The sequence below is a fragment of the Anthonomus grandis genome, chromosome 2, assembly GCF_022605725.1.
Source record: "Anthonomus grandis grandis chromosome 2, icAntGran1.3, whole genome shotgun sequence".
NCBI lineage: Eukaryota > Metazoa > Arthropoda > Insecta > Coleoptera > Curculionidae > Anthonomus > Anthonomus grandis.
In genome coordinates, this window is record NC_065547.1 from 22,247,662 (window position 1) to 22,268,742 (window position 21,081).

At 30.3% G+C, this 21,081-nt stretch overlaps 1 protein-coding gene and 1 long non-coding RNA gene across 2 annotated transcripts in view; one reads left to right on the forward strand and one right to left on the reverse strand.

Moving 5' to 3' along the window:
* Positions 1–243: 243 nt before the first annotated feature.
* On the reverse strand, positions 244–3,958 carry LOC126750441 (uncharacterized). The gene is made up of 3 exons (XR_007665729.1): positions 3,598–3,958; positions 1,047–1,286; positions 244–446 (listed from the first exon to the last, which is right to left on the reverse strand). It is a non-coding gene; the product is annotated as an uncharacterized LOC126750441 (long non-coding RNA).
* A 331-nt stretch (positions 3,959–4,289) lies between these two features.
* The window catches only part of LOC126750148 (anaphase-promoting complex subunit 1), an 83,517-nt gene continuing 66,725 nt past the window's right edge, over positions 4,290–21,081 (forward strand). The window contains exons 1-5 of the mRNA XM_050459665.1: positions 4,290–4,564; positions 7,882–8,063; positions 12,809–13,077; positions 13,165–13,313; positions 13,373–13,496. Of these exons, the coding sequence (XP_050315622.1) occupies positions 4,541–4,564; positions 7,882–8,063; positions 12,809–13,077; positions 13,165–13,313; positions 13,373–13,496 (748 nt within the window). The 5' untranslated portion in view covers positions 4,290–4,540. The remainder of the gene's footprint in view (positions 4,565–7,881; positions 8,064–12,808; positions 13,078–13,164; positions 13,314–13,372; positions 13,497–21,081) is intronic.

The following is a 21,081-nucleotide window of genomic DNA, read 5'->3' on the forward strand; positions in this document are numbered from 1 at the left end:
TTCTTTAAATTTTGAAATAAATGATGGTTTATTCCAGGTTTTAAAGGAATTTTGTTAAGCATCTTAATCAAGGTCTGCTTAGAGGGTAACGCAAATATTTTTGACAGCAGCCTGTACCCTTTGCTACTGGCCTTTAGAAGTATCAAAGCGAGCAGCTTTTCATCTATGGAAAATCTCCTTTCTTTAGGCTTTTGGTTCTGTGTCCGTACTTGAGATAGTATAAAATTATAGGTCTGAGACAGAATTTATCAGGTTTTCAAATTTGGAAGTCTGGGCCAATTTTTCAGCTTCGGCCAACCTGTCTTTAAAAGACTTATTCTTTCTAATAATTCTTCCAAGTCTAATGCTTGAATCTACAACTTTTTTATATAGATGACGTGCCTTTGGTGTTAATAAATTCTGCCTAGTAACATTGACCTCCTTTAAAATAGATTGTCTTTTAAAATCTAAAAAAACAATAATATATTTAGTTTTATACAGACTATATAGTTCAGTTCAAAAGTCATTAATTGTAATACATATTATGTGATATACCAAAAATATTCATATTCATTATAAAATTTTGCACATTTTTTTTCCGTTTTTGCTATCAACCTGCATGATAAAATATTTTGTGATAAAAGTTAAACGGTCAGATTATGTTATTTTTTTAAAAAAAGTTGCTCGGGCAAAAATTTTTTTTGGGGCGCGGTTTTTAAAATATTTTAAGGTATAATTATTATATGTATATTTTCATTCAAGGGTACAACAATCAAATAAAAAGTAGCTGATGAATGATTATTGATTGAACGAAAAAAAAGTCGAAATCGAGTTTGGACTTGCAAATGGAATAAAAAATAAATGAAATGATATTATGATTAATTTATTGTGACCTCAACAAGTCATTATTTTATTAAACAGGTTGGGTTGGGTTGGGTGACCTAAAGTCCAAGCCTGACTTTGATACAGTTGTAATATACAGTGAGCAGTGAGCTTCTTAAAAAGGTTGGAATACAGTTTATAATTTAAGGGATTGTTAAAAATGTAGATAAAAAACATTTACTTACTACTTGGAACCTCCAATGGTAACTCAAGATTTTGGTCAGGAATCTCCAACTTTTCGTCTGCTCCTTTGGTTAACGTTGGGGGAAGACCGGAACGACCAGTTGGGGTCTTATCAGACTTAAGAAATGCATCATTATGTGGATTACTACTGGAAGTCTTGATAGTCATAGAGGTGCTTGGAAATGCATCTACTGGCACATGAGGGGTTGTCTTACTTCTTACTTCTACTTCTTGATGAGATGCTAAAAAAATGATTTATGTACAGGGTGTTTCAAACTAGAGGAAATATTGTATTTTTTTGGATCGGTTTCTCAAAAACAGTAGAAGATAGCTAGACATGTAGTACCGTTATTAAACATTATACTTAAAATTGACCAAAGAATCAAAAACATAATATGTATATTGCGTTCCATTTAAAAAATGCAACACACATAGCGTACCTCTTTTGTTTTTAAGGAAATTGTTTTATGGTTCCTTTCTTGAATGCCCACAGCTAAAGTACATTGATTGGCTATTTTGATTTTTTTTTAATACAAGGAAAGCCAAAAAAATATAATATTTCCTCTAGTTTGGAACACCCTGTACAGTGAAATAATTGTGTTTAATAAGGATTTTATCTAATTATAATAAATAATTGATAATTAATGTATAATTAATATCTGTTTTTTTAATATTTCAGGAATTAATTTTTAAACCCGTTTTAAGAGAAAAACTTTCTATGAATGTATGCTCCAAACATTTTAACTTTTGAGATACAGGGTGACAAAGTTTTTAAAAAATCGGTTTTTTAATAATTGAGGCATCATAAAAAGCCCTAAAACACAAGATTTTTGTAAACATAGGTAATTTTTCGTTAACATTTATCAAATTTGCCCAAATTAATCACATCGTCCATAACATACCGGGTGTTGCATCGCCGGGCGGGCCATAGGAAATCCCATGTAATTTTCAACAAGGTCAATTATTGGCTTCCCTAATTATTTTAGAAAAAAAGTGTATTTAAGTTATTGGAAGAGCGCTAAAATCTGTATTCAGCAATATAAGTTTCAGCATTTTTTTATTAACCCGTTTAAGAGTTATATTCAAAAAACCAAATGAAAAATTTAAAGTTTTTGTTTTACTTTGTATTCACAGGTATGACCTTACCTGTTGTTATTTTTTTTTTACTTTGAATAATGGACTGCCAAATAGTTGTCATTCCAAAAATGCTCTTGAAATTATGTAATTCCATTTAAAAAAAAGGGTGAATGGAGACAAATTAATTTAATATGTTTAAAAATTTTGTTTTTTAAGCAATTTTCAAAATTTTTTTTTTGGTTGATAGGTTTTGACAAACTCTTTTAGGGCATAATCAAACCTCGTTCCAGGGTCGAACTGATGGTTAATTAGAGGGGGCCAAAGAAGGTCAAAATTCAGAAACTCATATTAGGGCAATTTTTTTATTTTTCTTAACAACGGAATCTTAATCAGCATCATTAAAAACCCCCTTGTACAAATTTTTAGCGCTCTACTATACAGGGTGTTTAATAAATTTTTCATAAATTTAATAAAAAAATGATAATTTAACCCATATATTGGATCGCCCTGTATTAGGTATTGATGTTTTTGAGTTTAAAATTATTATATTGTTACAGGGTGATCCGATATAGTGGTCTAATTAACGATTTTTTATAAAATTCATGAAAATTTTATTAAAACACCTTGTATAATTAGTAGTAGAGCGCTAAAAATTTGTATAGGGAAGGTTTTTGGTGATGCTGATTAAGATTCCGTTGTCAAAAAAAATCTAAAAATTGCAATGAGTTTCTGAAATTGGGCCCCCTTTGGCCCCCCCTAATTACCCATAAGTACGACCCTGGAACAAGGTTGGCTTATGTCCAAAAAGAGTTTGTCGAGACCTATCAATGAAAAAAAAATGTTGAAAATCTCTTAAAAACCAAAAATTTTACAGGGGGGATACTTAAGTGCGGACACTCTGTAGAAAGCTTAAAATGGTTTGAAGAAGCCCTCCCTGATATCTCATATGTTACGTATACCCCTATATTTGGTATACATATTTTTTTTAGAAAAAAAAAATTATTGCTAACAGGGCTACTTAATTAGGAAAAATGTGTGTTAACATGATTTGCCCGAGGATTTGCCCTACTTGAGTCCCTTCTAACTTATTCAAACATATATTTTAAAAGAAATACAAAAACTTTTTCAGAAAAAAATTTTTACATTTTTTGGGAGTAGGTAGAATTATAACTTTCATTTAAAAACCGAGTTAAAAACTATTCTTCACCCATTCACCCTCATCGCACCCAGCATTTAAATCAAGCCAGAAATCAAGAGGTCTATGTATTATAGAACCAAAATAAAGTCAAAACAGGAACAGGCAAGATGACTTCACTCCACTTTAAGGCATGTAAATATTATAGGCTATGCCGAGGGCTATGCAATAACAAATAATACCCAACTACTAGACTATTAACTAACCCTACTACTAACTACTAGATTATTAGAGTACTCTTATACTAGTTTGTAACACCCTGTATAGGTCTGAATCCTTACCATTATTATTGCTGCTGCCCATAAATAAAACAGGAACAGCATCATTAGAAATTCCTCTTCTGGATCCATAAAGATTAAGCTTTTCTGGGCTAAAATGCCTGGCACAAACCGGAAATTTTCTATGAATTTCATCATAGCAGTGTTGTTTAGTATTAGATTTTTAATATTATCAACCCACATTTTAAACATGTTCATATTATATAGGTCCTTTGGTTTGGGGAATTTAAAACGTCCACTATCTTGGTCAGTGCAGTTTGGCACACAACATTTATGTTTTCTTTTTCCATAACTCATTTTTACCAATTTATTGTTTCATAAATTATACCTACACAACACACACAGGAACGAAAATCAAACAAAAACACAATACTTCGTACTAAATAAACACTAAACTAGAGACTGGGATTCACCCAAATCATTCAAAACAAAAATCAAAAATAATTAAATAATTGTCTGTCTGTTTGTCAGCGCCATCTATTAATAAAACCGTTAAACGTCAAAATCGTTTCGATTGCTGACGGTAAAAACTCAGATTATTGCTTGTGGCGCCATCGGTGATTGAATGCATCGTTCTCAACGTATGTTCAGCTGAGTCCATGATAATTTTCTATGAAGGTTATGTTTTCTGCTTACGATTTTGACAAAGCTCATGACAGGAAACATAACCTTGCTTACATTTGTTTTTGGCATCTTGTTTTCGTTTTTGTTGTCAAACTAAATGCTGTTGATTAAAAGCCGTTGAATCAATTATTTTAAAATATTGGATGGAGATTTGTACAAATTGTAATAACATACTTTTGAATAATAGTTTGTAAGACTGGTTTCGATAAAATTTAAAAAAATATAACGTGTTGTATAAACCATAAAGTATAATATTTCTTTATAACATTTTTTAAAACAGAAATTCTCTTTACTTGCAAATCTGGATGTTAAATTGGAAAACATGATTGCTGCCTCAGATCCACAGGTAATAAATATAAACAAGACACTAAAAGAGCCTGTTTCTAATAATAGGTTAGATCTAAAATGATTTAACAAGGGATGCTAAATTAATGGTTGAATGTTTTCTTACCACTTCACTAGATACAGCTACTATTTTTATATGGTAAAGTTAGTTGAAATCTGTACATATCTCAGTATTATTTTTGATTAAATTGGAATACAAAAGTTTCATATATTATTTAAATATTATTTGAATTTAGAAAGAAATTATAGAATTATTCAACTTTAATCTGTATATAATAAAATATTTTTTAAGTCCTCTGTCAAGGCAGTTCTTGTAAGCATTGACATTTATGGCAGTCATTTCTTCAGATAGGCTGTTCCATGGATATAATACTAGGTTGGACAAAAAGTTTCGCCTTTAAAAGTTAGCCCACAAATATGGTATCCTTCATTCTGCTTCAGGATATTTCTAACTTGACAATCAATTTGACAAATATCTATTTAAGATCCCCCTAAGTCTCCTTTCATTCAAAGTTAATAGCTGCAACCTCTGCAGCATCCCTGGGTAAGGGAGCGACTCTTCTTTGATACCCTCTCTAATATTCCTACATCCTTGATATTTCTTTGAATAGAATAGTAAAATGCTTGTTTTATGAGGTAAATAAAAAAAATTGATTTTTTGCAACTTGTGGTAATAAATTTTGTCAGATGTGTTCTCTCAATACCAATAAATTGTTTGTCTGACTCCATCTGGACCAGGATTTGGTTCCTTCTTGCTTTTTTGAGTGCTTCATTCACTGTTTCTTTAATGAAGTTTATGGTAGTAATAGGAGCCTGAAGCCTGCTGATAATGAAGGTAAGGATTTGCAAATACTTCTGCCATGGTTTCATTATCCAGAATTTCTGGACAGGTCTGATTTTCTTTAGTGGTGACACTTCAATTTAAGCTCCTGCTTATGCAGGGTGCCTGTGAAACATTAGTAAATCTGGAAGCTGAGCAAAATAAGTGAATTGACCCAAACTTACCTTAGTCCAAATGTTGATAGTTTGTGAGATACAGGGTGTCAAAGTTACAATGTTATTGTCTGTTTTTCCTTATTGCTTGAAAAGCTTTCAGTTTTTTGCCATAAAACTTTGTATAGGAAGGTTTTCTAGTATGAGAAACAAGAGTCCATTATTTTTTATGGCCAAACTTCCACAGGGTGTGACTTACAGCAATATTTCGATAAATAACTTTTAATAATGTTTTTGTGCCACCCTGTGTACAACCAAAACAACAGTACTCAGATATTATCCAGCGATTATTATGTTACACATACCGGGTGGTGCATCGCCAAGTGGAACATAGGAAAACCCATGTAAATTTTAAGGGGGTCAATTATTGGCTTCCCTGTACATTTTATAGAAAAAATGTAAGATAAATTGTTGAAGAGACCAATCTGGTAAACCCTTATGCAAAGTTTCAAAAAAATTTAATGAAAGAATCTTGAATTATTCAATTAAATTGTGCTGCACAATTTAATTGCAAAATTAGCAAATTTTCAGTTCAGGTAAAAGCAAATGGGCACCAGTAAAATGAATATTGTCAGTGACGTGAGGAAAAGTGTCAATAAATCAGTGACAGTCAATATTTGAAAACAAGTATGAATTATTCATTTCATTCAACTTCATCATTTTATTAAATAAAAGTTTTAATAAAAAAGTAATGTTAATGTGTCTTACTTTGAATGCATGGTTGTGAGATTGATAAAACAAAAAAAAAAAAAACATTTTTTGTATTCCGCTGTACATCAGATTTGACAAAGTCTTATAACAAATTGTTTGCTGGTGACTGGTGTCTGCCGGTTGTACACAGGGTGGCACAAAAACATTATTAAAAGTTATTTATCGAAATATTGCTGTAAGTCACACCCTCTGGAAGTTTGGCCATAAAAAATAATGTACTCTTGTTTCTCATAAATATCTCAAAAACTATTAACTTTAGATACTTCTGACGAGTGGACCTTTTTTCTGTGGAAATATGAAAAAAGAAAATGTTTCAGTCAGTTGTAAGAAAAAAAATTGTAACTCTGACTCCCTGTATCTCTCAAACTATTAACTTTTGGATTAAGGTATATTATGGTCAATTTGTCTATTTTGGTCTGTAGTATCTCCATGTATACCTATAAATATTTTTTTAGGATTTTGAGGTGACCAAATTATTTTTTTAATGGAAATTAAGTACATCTCTTAAGTGTGCACATAAATAAAGTTTTTTTTATTATTTATATACATTTTAATATTTTTGATAAGAATATTTATTTAATTGTAATTGATAAAGTTAATCAATTTTAATTTTTCAATTATTGTATATATGATTGAAGTGATCCTCTTATTATTATCATAACAAGAGGATCACTTTACACATTTGGACAAAATACTAAATAATAATTTCACTTACAAAAACAAATTTACTTAAATCTTATACATAAAGTGTTTACTTATGGTTGAACATGATTATTCCTGCCCAAACACATTTTGTTATTCATGAAATGCAAATATTTCAAAAACTTGAAAAATTTTGCTTTACTTGCAAAATGTGCTACAAAACCTAAAACTTGTTAGCTTACAATTTAAAATTGTAAAGATTAATCTACAATTTATTTAGGGTGAGCTAATGATAGATATAGATTTTGAATCAGAGGTTGAGGAGTAGTCTTGTTCAGATTTCATTATATTTTCTATAGATGAAAAATACTAATGTTTCTTCTTATAACTTTGTGTATAATTTCATGATTTTTAATATTCTCTAATTTTCCTAGGAACCACAACAAGTAAGATTAAAAAGGTTAAAAACAAATTCTAGTATCATCTACATACATACAAAGACTAAGGACAGAAGAAATAAAAAATAAAACAGGAGTTTATTTAAGTTTAAGATTTAAAATGGAATTGTGACATAAATAATTGAATGGAAAATATTAGGAAAACTAATTTACAAATTCTGTGCATTAAGAGATTTGACTTGTTGACTGTTAGAATGCTAATAAATTATTATAATATATATCATTTTGCACACAGGGCGGTTAGCCCTTCTAGGTGCAAATTAAAGAAATATATATGCTATTGCTTTAACAATATTTGATAAATAAAAGTAGAATTTATTACCATGGAATCCCTAACATTATAATATAAATTAGTATTCTAAGCAAGAAAATATTATTTGGAATTAAATTTACTGTCCTATGTATCTCTATTATTATTTTACAAAAAGGTGAAAAAGAAAATTTTTTTATAAAAAAAATTATTATTATAATTTTGTACTTTGTTTGGTATTAAAATGTTTTTTGGCTTTTTTAGGAGTTCGTGCCCCGTGGTCGGCAGCAGATCGCTCGCCATCCAGGGCCTCTGGAGCCTATTTTCTTCGACAAAGGGTGTAATGATTACTACTTAGAAACTGGGCTGGAAAAAGTTTCTTTATCTGAAGACTGCTCAGACGAATTTTGGATATTGAGAAAGGCGCCAAAAGATTTTAATAAAAGGTGATACATTAACTACGATCTTAAGTTATTAATAATATATTTGATTAGTATTTCACTTCATTCATTAATAAGGGGATCTAAACTGCTTGCACTTGATTATAAGAGATATAGTTGATTAACTGGCGATAATTGTTTCTCTTCATTTTAAAGTTTTTCTGGTTAATAAAAGTGTATTTTGATTAACTCTTCCTTTTTAGTTAAGATACATTCTCATTAAGATCATTTGTTCAAAACAAATTTAAATGTATTTTTGACATCCATTCAGGTTTTACAATTGAGTTTTTTCGTCATTTATTTATTAATAAGTTGGTGACATATGTAATTGAATGAAAAAAATTATAGTTAATGAAAAATTACTGAATCCCTAATATTTTCCTAATAAAAAGTACATTTATCACAACGAATTTTATTAGCAAACAAAATACTAGTGCATTAACTCTTAGATATTAAACAGCACTAAAACAAGCCTATTAATGTGCAAAGATGACAAAAAAATTTTGTTTAATTCCTATAATTAGGTTATGAAATAAGCCAATTTCCCTTAGGAAGATATTAGACTATATTATTACAAAATTTTGACATTTGACAGGTCCATTCAGAAACCACGGGGCATGGTGCGCTTGCACCAACTTTCAATGGGAGGGTACATTAGATTTAATTGTTGCATTTTATTGTAGAAACCTTCCAAAAAAAAACCTGATGATTTAAATCATCCTTACAGCCTTTTTTTAAAACTGACGTTTGAGGTTAATTTTTTTACAAATTAAAAAAAGATGTTTATCTTGTAATTCATTGGCATTTAAAACGTAAAAACATCATATATAATTTTATACATTATCATCATAAGCATAAATTTTATTTAATCGCATTAATTCCTATTAATAGAGTTAACATTTTAAGAAAACATCACTTTGAAACTTTTTGAAACTAATTTTACAATACATATTTGATAATTTTTATAAAAATGTAATACATTAATGCAAAAGATAATATTAAGGCTATCATTGAAATTTATCATATAAGTTTTATAGCATAAAATAGTGAAAAATTATTAAACACCTAACAAAATTAAACTGCTGACTATTGTATTCTTGAACAGTGATTTTCCAGCAAATTTTTTATTGTTTTTTTACTTTGAGCAAAGTTAGTCATTCTTAAAATCCGCATATACTGATTCTATTGATTGTTTACTATAAAATCCAAGGCCTCATTATTTTTTTAATGCAAAAATACGGAACAATACATACAGCATGCACCTTTGGAGTAACACTAATTCTTAAATCTAAGAAACTTTTATGAAATTTTTTTCATGTACTTATTACCTGTCGAACTTAGGGCCAAGTTCAGGTGAGAAACAAGAATTGACGACATCGTGAAAATCTTGGAGACATTTAACGTATTTTAAACAGCATACTTGTTGGTTTGGTCATAAAAGATCAACTTTATCTAAAAAAGTTACTTTTACGTTTTACAAGCATTTCCTGAAAAAGATGGATTTCCATTATAAGCATCTCAAGAAACGTTCACTCCTTGGTCCACTATAGATTTTCGTTTTCCAATTCAGTTGACATATTTTTAAATAAATGATTCACGCCTATTATTAAATATAATTCAGGATGAGGAATGATTCCTATAACTTCTTTATCTTTCTCTGAAGAATAAATTAGAGTGTAGGCGATTTTGATATGGTTTTACAGATACTGCCAACTTTTCTCTAATTCTGAGATGTGGAATTTGCTTTTAAGAAAACTACTTGATTAACTCACTGTTTGTCTCGGATTAATTGGTTATAAGAAACTTTTAAGCTGTTAAATATGAAAAATCATGCTAAATTCACTTTATATAAGGGGTGAAAAACTTGTTACTGCAATGTATTTTTATTCTAGAAACTACATTACAAATTAATACAATGAACCCCATTACAAAAAAAAATATTACAAAGTTCAATAGTTACACCTAACCATAACTTAAAATACAAATATGTTTTTACAGGCAAACCAACATAAAATCAACAGAAGAGTTTACACAATCTCTCTAATTTGATTCTTAAAACTAGACAAGCCAATGCCCACAACCTCAATATCCTCATGGTTGATAATATTTAAGGTTTTTTCGATAGGGAAGTGAGTGGCATAGTTGGTACCGTGAAAAGGCAAAGCAAATAGTTGGTTTCGTCTCAAGAGTCTTGAAGGGACACTAAAGCTAATTCTACCGACAAGGTCGGGGCATACAATCAGACCATTAAGAAGCTTAAATACAAAGGTTAAATTACCACGAATACGTCTTTCTCTCAATGTTGTCATAGCCAGCACTTCCCGTGCATCATCATAAACATCATCGTTCGGTATTTCCAAATTTAATTTAAATAGACAAAATCTTAAAAACTTATTCTGAATCCTTTCAAGGGACCATATCATTGAGCCATACTCCAATAAAGAAACCACCAAAGACATGTACACTCTCTTACAGGTCTCAACTGATAGCTCTCTACAGTTACGCAGAACAAAACCCAGAACCCTGGAGGACCTAACCACTATATTATTTATGTGTATATTAAAATTTAAATGATCGTCAAAATAAATGCCAAGATCCTTGATTGTATCAGAATACTGAACAGGGCTTCCCTCTATATTGTATGATGTTATAACTTTTTTACTTCTTTTGTGAAAACTAATATAATTACATTTCTTTATGTTTAAGAATAAGATATTGTTTACACACCAATCATTTAGCCTATTCAGGTTATTCTGTAACAAAATTTGGTCTTTGGGAGTCTGGATTACTCTATAAAATTTCAGGTCATCTGCAAACAATAAAAAGGCACTATTTTCAAAACATGTAGCTATATCATTAATGAAAATGTTAAAGAGGAATGGTGAGCAGTGTCCACCCTGAGGTACACCAGAACATACATTGATATTGCTGGATCTAGCACTACCCAATCTAACCTGCTGAGTCCGGCCTGACAAGAAGCTTGTGAACCAGGTAACTATATGATTAGAGAAACCAAACACTTTAAGCTTCTCCTGCAAGATTCTGTGATCGACTCTATCAAAAGCCTCGGAGAAGTCTGTATAAATCACATCCATCTGACATCCCGTCTCCAAGGCATCCAACAGATCCTGCTGATAGATCAACAAGTTAGTGATCGTAGATCTGCCCGAACTAAACCCATGCTGCTGATTGAGCAACAGCTCCTTGCAATAGAAATAAATTTGGTCGTAGATAAGACTGTCCAACAGTTTTGGAATGGCCGACTGGATGCAAACGCTCTTATAGTTGCCTATTTGGTCATTATCATCTGATTTAAATATTGGTACCACAAAACTATGCTTCCATAATGACGGAAAGAGTGCTGAGCCAAGGGATTTCTGAAAAAGGAAGAATAGAGGGCGAGAAAAAGTACAGACACATTTTTGTAAAAAATAGTTTGGTATCCCATCAGGACCTGAACTAACTTTGGCCTTTAATTTTTAAATTTTATCAAAAATCAAACCAACAGGCAGTTGGGGATTAGGAATTGTCATATTTTCTCCCACCTGTTGACCCATATAATAATTGTTATTTTTATTTATATTAGTATTGTAGACAGTTGAAAAAAACTGGGCAAAACCCTCCGCTATCTGTTCGCAACCAGAAAATTCATTATCACCATAATACATTGAACTTGGAATTTTATATACTGCCTTCCTACTGTTGAGGTGATACCAAAAGCTTTTAGGGTCAGTACACAGTAATTGGTCCAAATTTGAAATATAATCACGGTAGCAAATATTCGTTAAAGTTTTGCACCTCGCCCTGAGATTAGAAAAAGTGACATAATCAGATTGATCACGAGTACTGATGTAATTCTTGTGAGCAATCTTCTTCTGTGTAACTAGATATTTAAGTTCATCCGAGAACCACTTGGGAAAATCAGATGTCTTATATCTTTTCAGAGGAACAAAAAGGGCTATTGCCATGTTTAAAATGTGATAGAATTGAGAGACAGCTATGTTAATATCAGTCGTGTTCAGTATTGTAGTTCAGTCAATTCCAGTAATTAATTAATTATTAATGCCATCATAATATGCAAGCTTAAAATCATAATAAAATTCTACATACTCTACATTTGGCTTGAATTTACCACACAAATCTAATTGAAAGTTGTACGCTTTATGATTTTGAGATTTATCAAAAAGGTAGTCGATTGCTTCTGTTACCACAAGATTACTTTTATTAGTGAAGATCAGATCCACATAAACCAATCTATCATTAGGTATTGTTATTTTTTGAAAAAAATTCAAATAAGCATAAAACTGACCTAGAGTTAAACCTGGAGAGTTAGGACTGCACTCAACCACAGCGCCAAGATTGTCACTCCCCCAGCGAGCATCTGGTACATTAAAATCACCGAAGACATAAAAATCGTAATCAGAATACTCCTGCCGGAGAATATCTATCGAGTGGCAATGGCTTTCATACAAACTGATTTCAGAATTAGGGGGAATATAAACCCCTCCAATAATACAAATACAAAATAGTCTGAATATTCCAGTATCCACACTAACCCAGAAATCAATCTTTCATAATAAGAGACTATTTCCGCTTTAAGAATAGACTATACATTTACGTTTTGAATATTACTGAGTTTATTGTGTTCATATTTTATTTTTTTATTCTTATTCCGTGTCCTTGTTTTACATAGAGCTTTTAAACCAAAAACCTATCATACTTACTGAAGACCTTTTTTTTGAAATTTTCAGCAACAAAGAAGATTCTTCTCAAAAATGTAACAACTTTAGCAAAACTCATCAAGAGATCTCTATGAGCAAAAGTCATACAACAGATTGCGGTGATTTTTTTGAAGATTCTGATAGTTTTAAGGTGTCATCGAACTGTAGTATTCATCAGAAAGTATTGGGTAAAAGACCATCAGATGCTAGTATTCGATTTCCCAACAAGAGACTCTCTTGCGAAATCGCCGATAAGAAAAATGAAAGGAGAAATAGCGGTGATTTAAACAAGTCTCACGGTAAGTGTTGTTTGGGTATAATCGATATGTTGTTCTCAAAATGGTATTTTCTGCCACAGTTAGTCTAAATATGTATAAAATTTGCAGTGCCTCTGTTCAATAAGACAGAACCTTCAACCATTAAGTCAAAAATAAGTCCCGGTTTTATGGAAGATGAATTGTATATTAAGGGATGTACTGCTGTTTGGTCCAGAGGGCTAATCAACAATGATGATTTTTGTGATAATGGTAGAAAGGTAAGTACTTATAACTAAATGTTATTGCGGTATATTTAATTATCTTGTAATGTGTTTAGGTTATCACTTGCTACACTGTACCTGCTCCAATAAGGCAGGCTCTTTGGTCCACTTTCTACTGCCTGAGACCCACATTTGAGCCGAATGAGGCAGAAATATATTCGAAAAATTATGAGCCATTAGGTAATTCCTTTATTTTAAAAGTAAATACCTGATTTAAAAAAAAAAAATTAAAATGATCCTTGACGAATTTGGGAAAAAAGTTTGTCCTAAATTGGTGATGTATTACAATCTCGCATTACTGGTAGAGAGATAGATAAATGATTAAAAGAGAAAAGTTTCAGGCAATTGTATTGTTTTAATTAAAAAAATTAAAATGATACATTTTCGAAAATACTCTGTAGTTTCTTGATTTATGCATATTTTTGAAATAAAAAGATGTTTAAGGCAACTTTTTATCTAGAAAGCAATTTTGTGCTCACATTTCATGTACGATGTTTTAGATTTTTAAACATAAGATCAACTTTGTGGTATTAATTGATATTCACAAGGGCTCTTTTTGTTTTACATTTTGTTTTTGTCTTTCGAACGATTCTCACTTAATGAAAAAAATATTTAAATTATTAATAAGAATATAAAAACATGATTACAATGTGAAAATATAGCTGACGCCGTTGCGCAATAAAAAAATAAAATTAAAAAATAATATATTAAATTTAATCTCTAAATCATAATGTATTGTAAAATTTTCTTATAGTTCTGTTTATTACTAATAATATCATAATTATAACTAAAAATCATTTGATTATTGTTGCATCATTACAAATTTAATAAATAATATATTAATTGTTATTATAAGTTGTTTGTAGGAAATATTTTATATTATTAAATTTAGTCCTATGGTTGGAACCTTTGGTGCAACACTCTTATCACAAAAAAAATTTACCACTAACCAAAACTCTTTGTTATTCTCAACACGTGTTCCTTCTTGAGAAGATTAAAACTAAACTAAAACTACTTAAAGTGTTCTTAGAAAGTAAATTTAATAAACATTGGTTCGGCAATAAATACATAATGCTCCTCAGGGGCTAGTAGGCGGTGCGAGGACTTGCTGGTATTTTTACTATGGCCTTAATATAAACCTAAATTGCAAAACAAAACAAATAAACTATGAAACTATTGCATAATAAAAAAAAAGAAAAATAAAACCCTGTTTTTATTTTCTATACCAATGCATAAAAATTAATTAAAAATCATAAATCTAATTAAAACCAAAAAAATCAATAAACAATTCAACAAAACATTTTTTAACAGGATTACTAAACTAAAGACCTACTGTATTTTGTAGTTCTTTGACAAATCTGTTTTTACCGTACTGCACCAAAGCAAGACACAGATTAAGATTAAAGGACCATAAAAGTGGACATGCTAATTTTTAATAATTACCAAATCATTAATAAATTTTTTGATCCTACTTTTAACCAATCCCAATGAGTTGCTACCTAGAATAACACCTCTAATTTCTACTGGTAAAAAATTATAACACGTGGTAAGAAGTTAAGTAAAACAATGTTGACCTATTATTGTCTTCATAGCTGTAGTGGTTTGTGAGTAATTCTGTTGACGATTTCTTGTACTATACTGATGCGTTTTAAAAATACGTCTCTGGAGGGACTCCATATCTTAAAATTCCGTATTGAAGACGAGATTCTACCCAAGCATAATAAATTATTTTTAAATGCGAAATGCTTAATATTCCAGCTAAAAGCTTAAATCTACCTAACAAAAAAGATCTTAAGGTATTTACAATGTTTTGTATATGAATAATCCACTTAAGTTGTTCATCTATGGTAATTCCTAAATATTTTATGCTAGGTACTGCTGAAATGAAAGTTATCTTATCGTTCAATTAAATTTTTGACTTATCATAATTTACACTTCATTTTTTGTACGAGAACCAAATAAAAACTTCTTCTAAAATTCTTTTTACAATTTCCCAGTTTTTTCGGTAAAAAATAAAACTGTATGATTCGCGAAGCTAATAATATCAGCTGGAAAATTGGTTTCCAATATTAACATTTTAGTAAATTATAATATAGGGCGCTAAGGTATACCGCACTTTACCAATCTTGTTTCGCTAAAAATATTTCCTATGGCAACCCTTTGGGTGCGACCAGATAAATAATTTATGCGGTATTCCCCGTATTCCAAACCCTCTAATATTTTATGGTGGTCAACTGTATCAATTGCCTTAGCCAGGTTCAGGAACACATATAGACAAGGATTGCAACCATCGAGAGACTTGTAGATTTTTCTAGTTTAATTGCCTATTGCGTCTTGGGTACTAATACCCTCGCGAAAACCAAATTGTTCAATTGTTTTCAATTCCGTCGGGATGGTACCCGCCTTAAAACTAGAATTAAGAATATGTGTTAGAGGTTCGGATATTAATATTTTTATTTCTTTAAGAGTCTTGGCTTTTATTTGATCATACCCAGGTGCTTTATTTGGTTTTTATATAGTTATTTCTTTTTTAATTCCTGTCTTATTTTTTTCCTCAAGAAAGAATGAATTAGCCATTTTTTTTATGTTTGTTATAGCTTGGTTGACCTAAGGGTATTTTCTCTGCTAAATTTGGCCTGACGTTGGCCAAGTAATTATTAAATACATTTGGTATTTCTTTTGGATCTGAGGTTATTTGGTTTCTATCATTCTTTTTCTTTATAATTAAAACATCTTTTTTTTATTGTTTGTTAGGGTATTTATGGCATTCCAGAGAGATTTGGTATGGAATAGACTATTTTCGAACTTTTTATTGACAATCTTGTTTTCCTTTTTTTTATCAGACTATTAAGATAATTTTTGTATTGATTGAATTCAGCCTTATAACTACCAGAATTTGATTTTACAATGACTCTTTTGTTTGAACTGATCTTATAAGTCCTGGGGTAATTCAGACATTTCTCGGTATATCCTTTTTAACACATATTTCGTTTGTGTTGTCCACAATATTTTTTTTTAAACATCAATAAAATAGGAATAACAATTTTGTTCTTTAGTTATTTTATACGTAGAGGTCCAATTCATATTACCTAAATAGTCTTTAAGTTTATTTTAATTTATATAAGATAAATAGTTAGTTTTAGGAATTAAAGGTGTAAAAATAAGTTGTAATACTATCGTATAATGATCTGTAATATGCGTCTTAAACGTCTATAACACTAGAATGACTCAACATTTTCTTTAAAGGTTTTTATAAAGTAGTGGTCGATACAGCTGGCAGAATTATCAAAAACTCTGGAATTTTTATTTATTAGAGATAAAAAACTATATTCAGACAAAATATTTAGATTGTTATTACACTCATCATCATTTAATTTTTTGATATTTAGATTTATGTCACCCGCTATCATTAGTTATATACCCGAAATAAGTATTTTGACTTTCTTTAAGATAGTGTGCTAGTCGTGTAAGAAAAATATCAGTATTTGTTGATGGTAGCCTATATATTTCAGTTCCGACAAGTGACTTGTTATTATTAAGACAAATATGGGTCTGAGGACATTTACACTCTCCTATTTGTACAATATTGTACGTAAAATTTATTGACTGTTTTATGTATATTAAGACCCCATTATATTCATTGATAGTTCCAAAACTATATACTAACTGATAACCTGGTATTGCAAAAAGATTCAAGTCATTTACTTGCCAAGTTTTGGTTAAAATTAATATATCTAAGTTATTAAACATTTTATTTAAGTTTATAAGCATTTGGTCAACATTTTTAAATATACTCTTTATATTTTTGTGCAAAAAAACACTAAAAGAATGTAAAAATAGGGATATACATAAAAAGGTAAAATTAAAAACAAGTTTAAAATAAAATAAAACATTTAAAATATCTTGAATAAAATTAAACTACACTAATATAAGGTTTCCTTCTATCCTTATTAATATACTAAATTAGAAAAATAAAATCACCTATTTGTTATTGCAAAAGTCAAATTATTTTCATAACAAATAACGCTTGTGCTTCTGATTCTTTTAGGAGGTTCGGTATTTTTTTCTCTCGCTTCCGTTGGCGCTTTACGTTTATGATTACTACTTGAGTCTTAGGTTTGCTTTTGAAATTTTTCGCCGATTTTATTATGTGCCGGTTTACTTGGTTGGTGCAGCTTATTTTTTCCCTTTTTAAATCTCCAATTGTCCGCTTTTGACCGTCGACTATGAGTGTATTTTTATTTTATATATGCTTGATTTGAGTTATGCCTTGCCTTTTTCAGGTTTTGGTATATATGGTATATAGATTTTTGATGTGTGTAGTCAGGTAAGATAAAAACGGAAGTTCCTTTTGATTTTTTACTATTTTTTTAAATCTCTTTCTTTAAAAAATAATTACTTAAATGTAAGGAAAGTGACCGCCTTTTTTCAGCAGCCAGTTTGTCCAGACGAAATGCGTTTTTTAAATCCGAAAAACTGCATTCCACTACTAGGTTTTGATTTATCAATTCTAGATACCCCCTTATGTCACAAAATTCGTCCGTTCCTTCCTTCAACCCGTAAATGACGATTTTATCTTGGAATCAACCCTCTCAAGCTTATCTTTAAACTCCTCTACCTCCTGTTTAAGTGTTGTGTTTTCCTGCCTTGATCAACGTTGACCAGAGACATGAATGTTGTTTAAAGTAGCTCTTAGTAATAGTTTATTCATTTATTTATTTGGTGATCATATGGCGATATAATAGGTTAGAAGCCCAAAAAGCATCGACAAAATTATCTTAACTAACTTAAATATACTATTTTACTAATAATAATATAAAATATATAAATACAAAAAAATAAATATATATAAAAACTAAACAAATAAGTACATAAATGAAAATAATTTGAATATCAAAGATAAAAAAAATAAGTTCTTAATGTTACAGTACTACATTATTCTCGTAATCTTTCAAAGACAATATTTCCCTTTAAAGTATTTTTAACTGTATTAAGTGAAAGTTAAAAACGTGTAATGAACAGCAGTACAAATAACAATAATGACTTTTTGTTATTCTACATAATGTAGAGTTCTGATCACAAATTGTTTTCCTAAATGGGATGAAAAATAATTCCCTTGATCTGATATTAGCTCAAGGTATGTTAAATTTAAAAAGTGACAAAATAGGGTTCCATATAATGCTATCAAAGTTCAATTTACCCAGAATAATTGTATTAAATAATCTGTTAATAGCTCGAGAACTAGAAAACATTTCACATTTACGAAAAATATAACCCAACAATCTAAGGGATTCAGTTGCTGTTAGATCAATATGAATGTATCCAAATCCCGTAAGTGGTTCACTCTAGGTAAGCAAATTATCATTAATCTTATACTGAAAATTTATTTGATTTTAATTTCTCAATGAGGTTATACTTTGACATTTTTTAATGTTAAGAAAGAGACTATTTTTATCGCTGTAGGCTCGTAGATCACTTTGGATTTTAAGGCAGTCGACGATGTTAAATATCGTGTAGTAGGTTTTTAGATCATCGGCGTATAATATAAATTAAGTACAACGTAAATAAGATTTGATTTGTAAGTAGAAGTCAATTCTTGAAATGGACTGGCTATAACATAGGTAAGAAAGGGCGGGAAGACTTTTCTCAAGCATCTCTTTATGTAGTATAAGATATGATGTACGTCTGATGTTGATGACGAAAATGGCATCGAATTGCATTGTCAAAAAGATTGGAATTTTCATTTGTGGGGACAAGTTTTCCCATCCTTTCTAAGCCGCTATGCAATAAGATTTTACATTATTAATGTATAAAATTAAAAACAGGTGTCCTAAACTGTGCCCTGTTGAACACCAGATGAGGGAATAAGATTCAGCGCAAAATCTTTGAAGTGAGACCTATATAAGCTCCATGTATAATCTAATAGTATTTTTAATATAAGATTTCACCCATCTCAAGACGCGAGACCCACACCAATTTCTGCAAGTCGAGCCAGGAATATTCTGGCTAATCTTATCAAATGCTTTACTGCAATCAGTGTTGATGGCATCGACCTACCGGTTATCCGTATGCTCATGAAGATAATGAAACTCACTCTTTGAAAACAAATAGATTAGTATCAATCGATCTTCGCATGTAAAACCCATGCTGCTCTACATCAATAATATCTTTAAAAGGTTTTAAAGTTTTAAATTTATTAAAGTAATAGTGACTTAACTTTTCAAAAAGCTTAGCCATATATATAGTGCATTATACCATGTATAATGCAGTATGTATACACGTTTAATGCTCTCGATCTCGAAAGCTTAGAAGGGTTCGATGCATCGATCATTTCCAAGCTTTCTGACTTTGGGTGTTGTATAATCGTTGGACATATTACACATGCCACAGAGGGAGAGGGCATCGCGCCCTTATGACCTTGCGTCAAGCAGCTGGTTCGTTATTGCAAAATTAGCAATGTATTTGCAAATAGGACCATGCTCATTATCTTTTCGGGAATAAAAGAAGTTAGTTTCAATTCCGTGCTAGTGTCCAAATTTCTTGCTATTCCATTCCGTATTTGTTAAGTTATAACGGACTAAACAAACAGATTTTCACATTTATAGATAGGGATTCATTTTTCATACATATTTATTATAGTCTATTAGAACTTTTTGCAAATAAAATAAATACCATGATACCGCATCTTCGTTCCAGGCCGCGAATTCATAAAAAAATTCAACTTTATGATGACTTGGTGTCGTAAAAGATGAATCATTTTTTGTATCTTAACCAGTAAACAACTAAGGTACAACTTGAATATTTTTTTATTTGTTGTGATATATCATTGGACAGGCAAAAAAAATAGAGCTATATATGGGGTTAAAAAACCAATATGGTGACCATTAAAAAATAACAAACTCGGTGATGGTTTCAGTTAACCCCAACCAACGTTGTAAATAAAATTTGAGAACATAATCGTTGCAAAAGGTCGATTTTAAGATATTTAAAAAAAAATCCAAAAAAAGAGAAACTAAAAATTTAAATGAACCATTTTTTTTTAAAAAAAATCACAAACACTAAAACCGAACTAAGACCGAATTCTCTAAATTTATCCTCTATTCTACTCACCACCTTTCGACATATTGGAGGACGATTTGAGTACGTGTGCTATCACCAAACCCAACCATGCAAAGATTTTAATTTTTTTCTCATTCCGTTACCTTCACCATTGTGAAAACCACAACTTTGCTCGTACACTTGACAATATCTGTTTGGCATACAACTGTCATACAATTTCTATGAAAATGTTGACTTTAGGTGTAGAACATGATGCATGAAACCTACGTAGAAAAAATGCTTTCATTTGAAAAGATGAAGTTGATAGATGAAATTTATACTTGAGTCACCCTGCATGTAATAAATAAATAAATAAATTCTTTATTTGACTACTTCGTAAAAAAAATATTATTGTAGCAGGTCAAAAATGCGCAAATCACAGTGCTTATCAGTAAACATACATGAGGGACGTATTTTTTTTACATTATAGTTACACTATTTTACACATTACACTTACCAAGACACATTTTATCAAAATGCAACAGGAAAGTTGACTAAAATAGATCTGATCTACATGATGAAAAAAAATATACATATTTAAGATGTCACAGTTTGAACACTTTTTTTCCCCCATCGAGCGCAATTCTTGACAATTCAAGTCTATACCTATGTGGCCGTAGAAGCGATGCAGAGTTTGTTGGATACTGATGATAGTCCGAGTTGGATT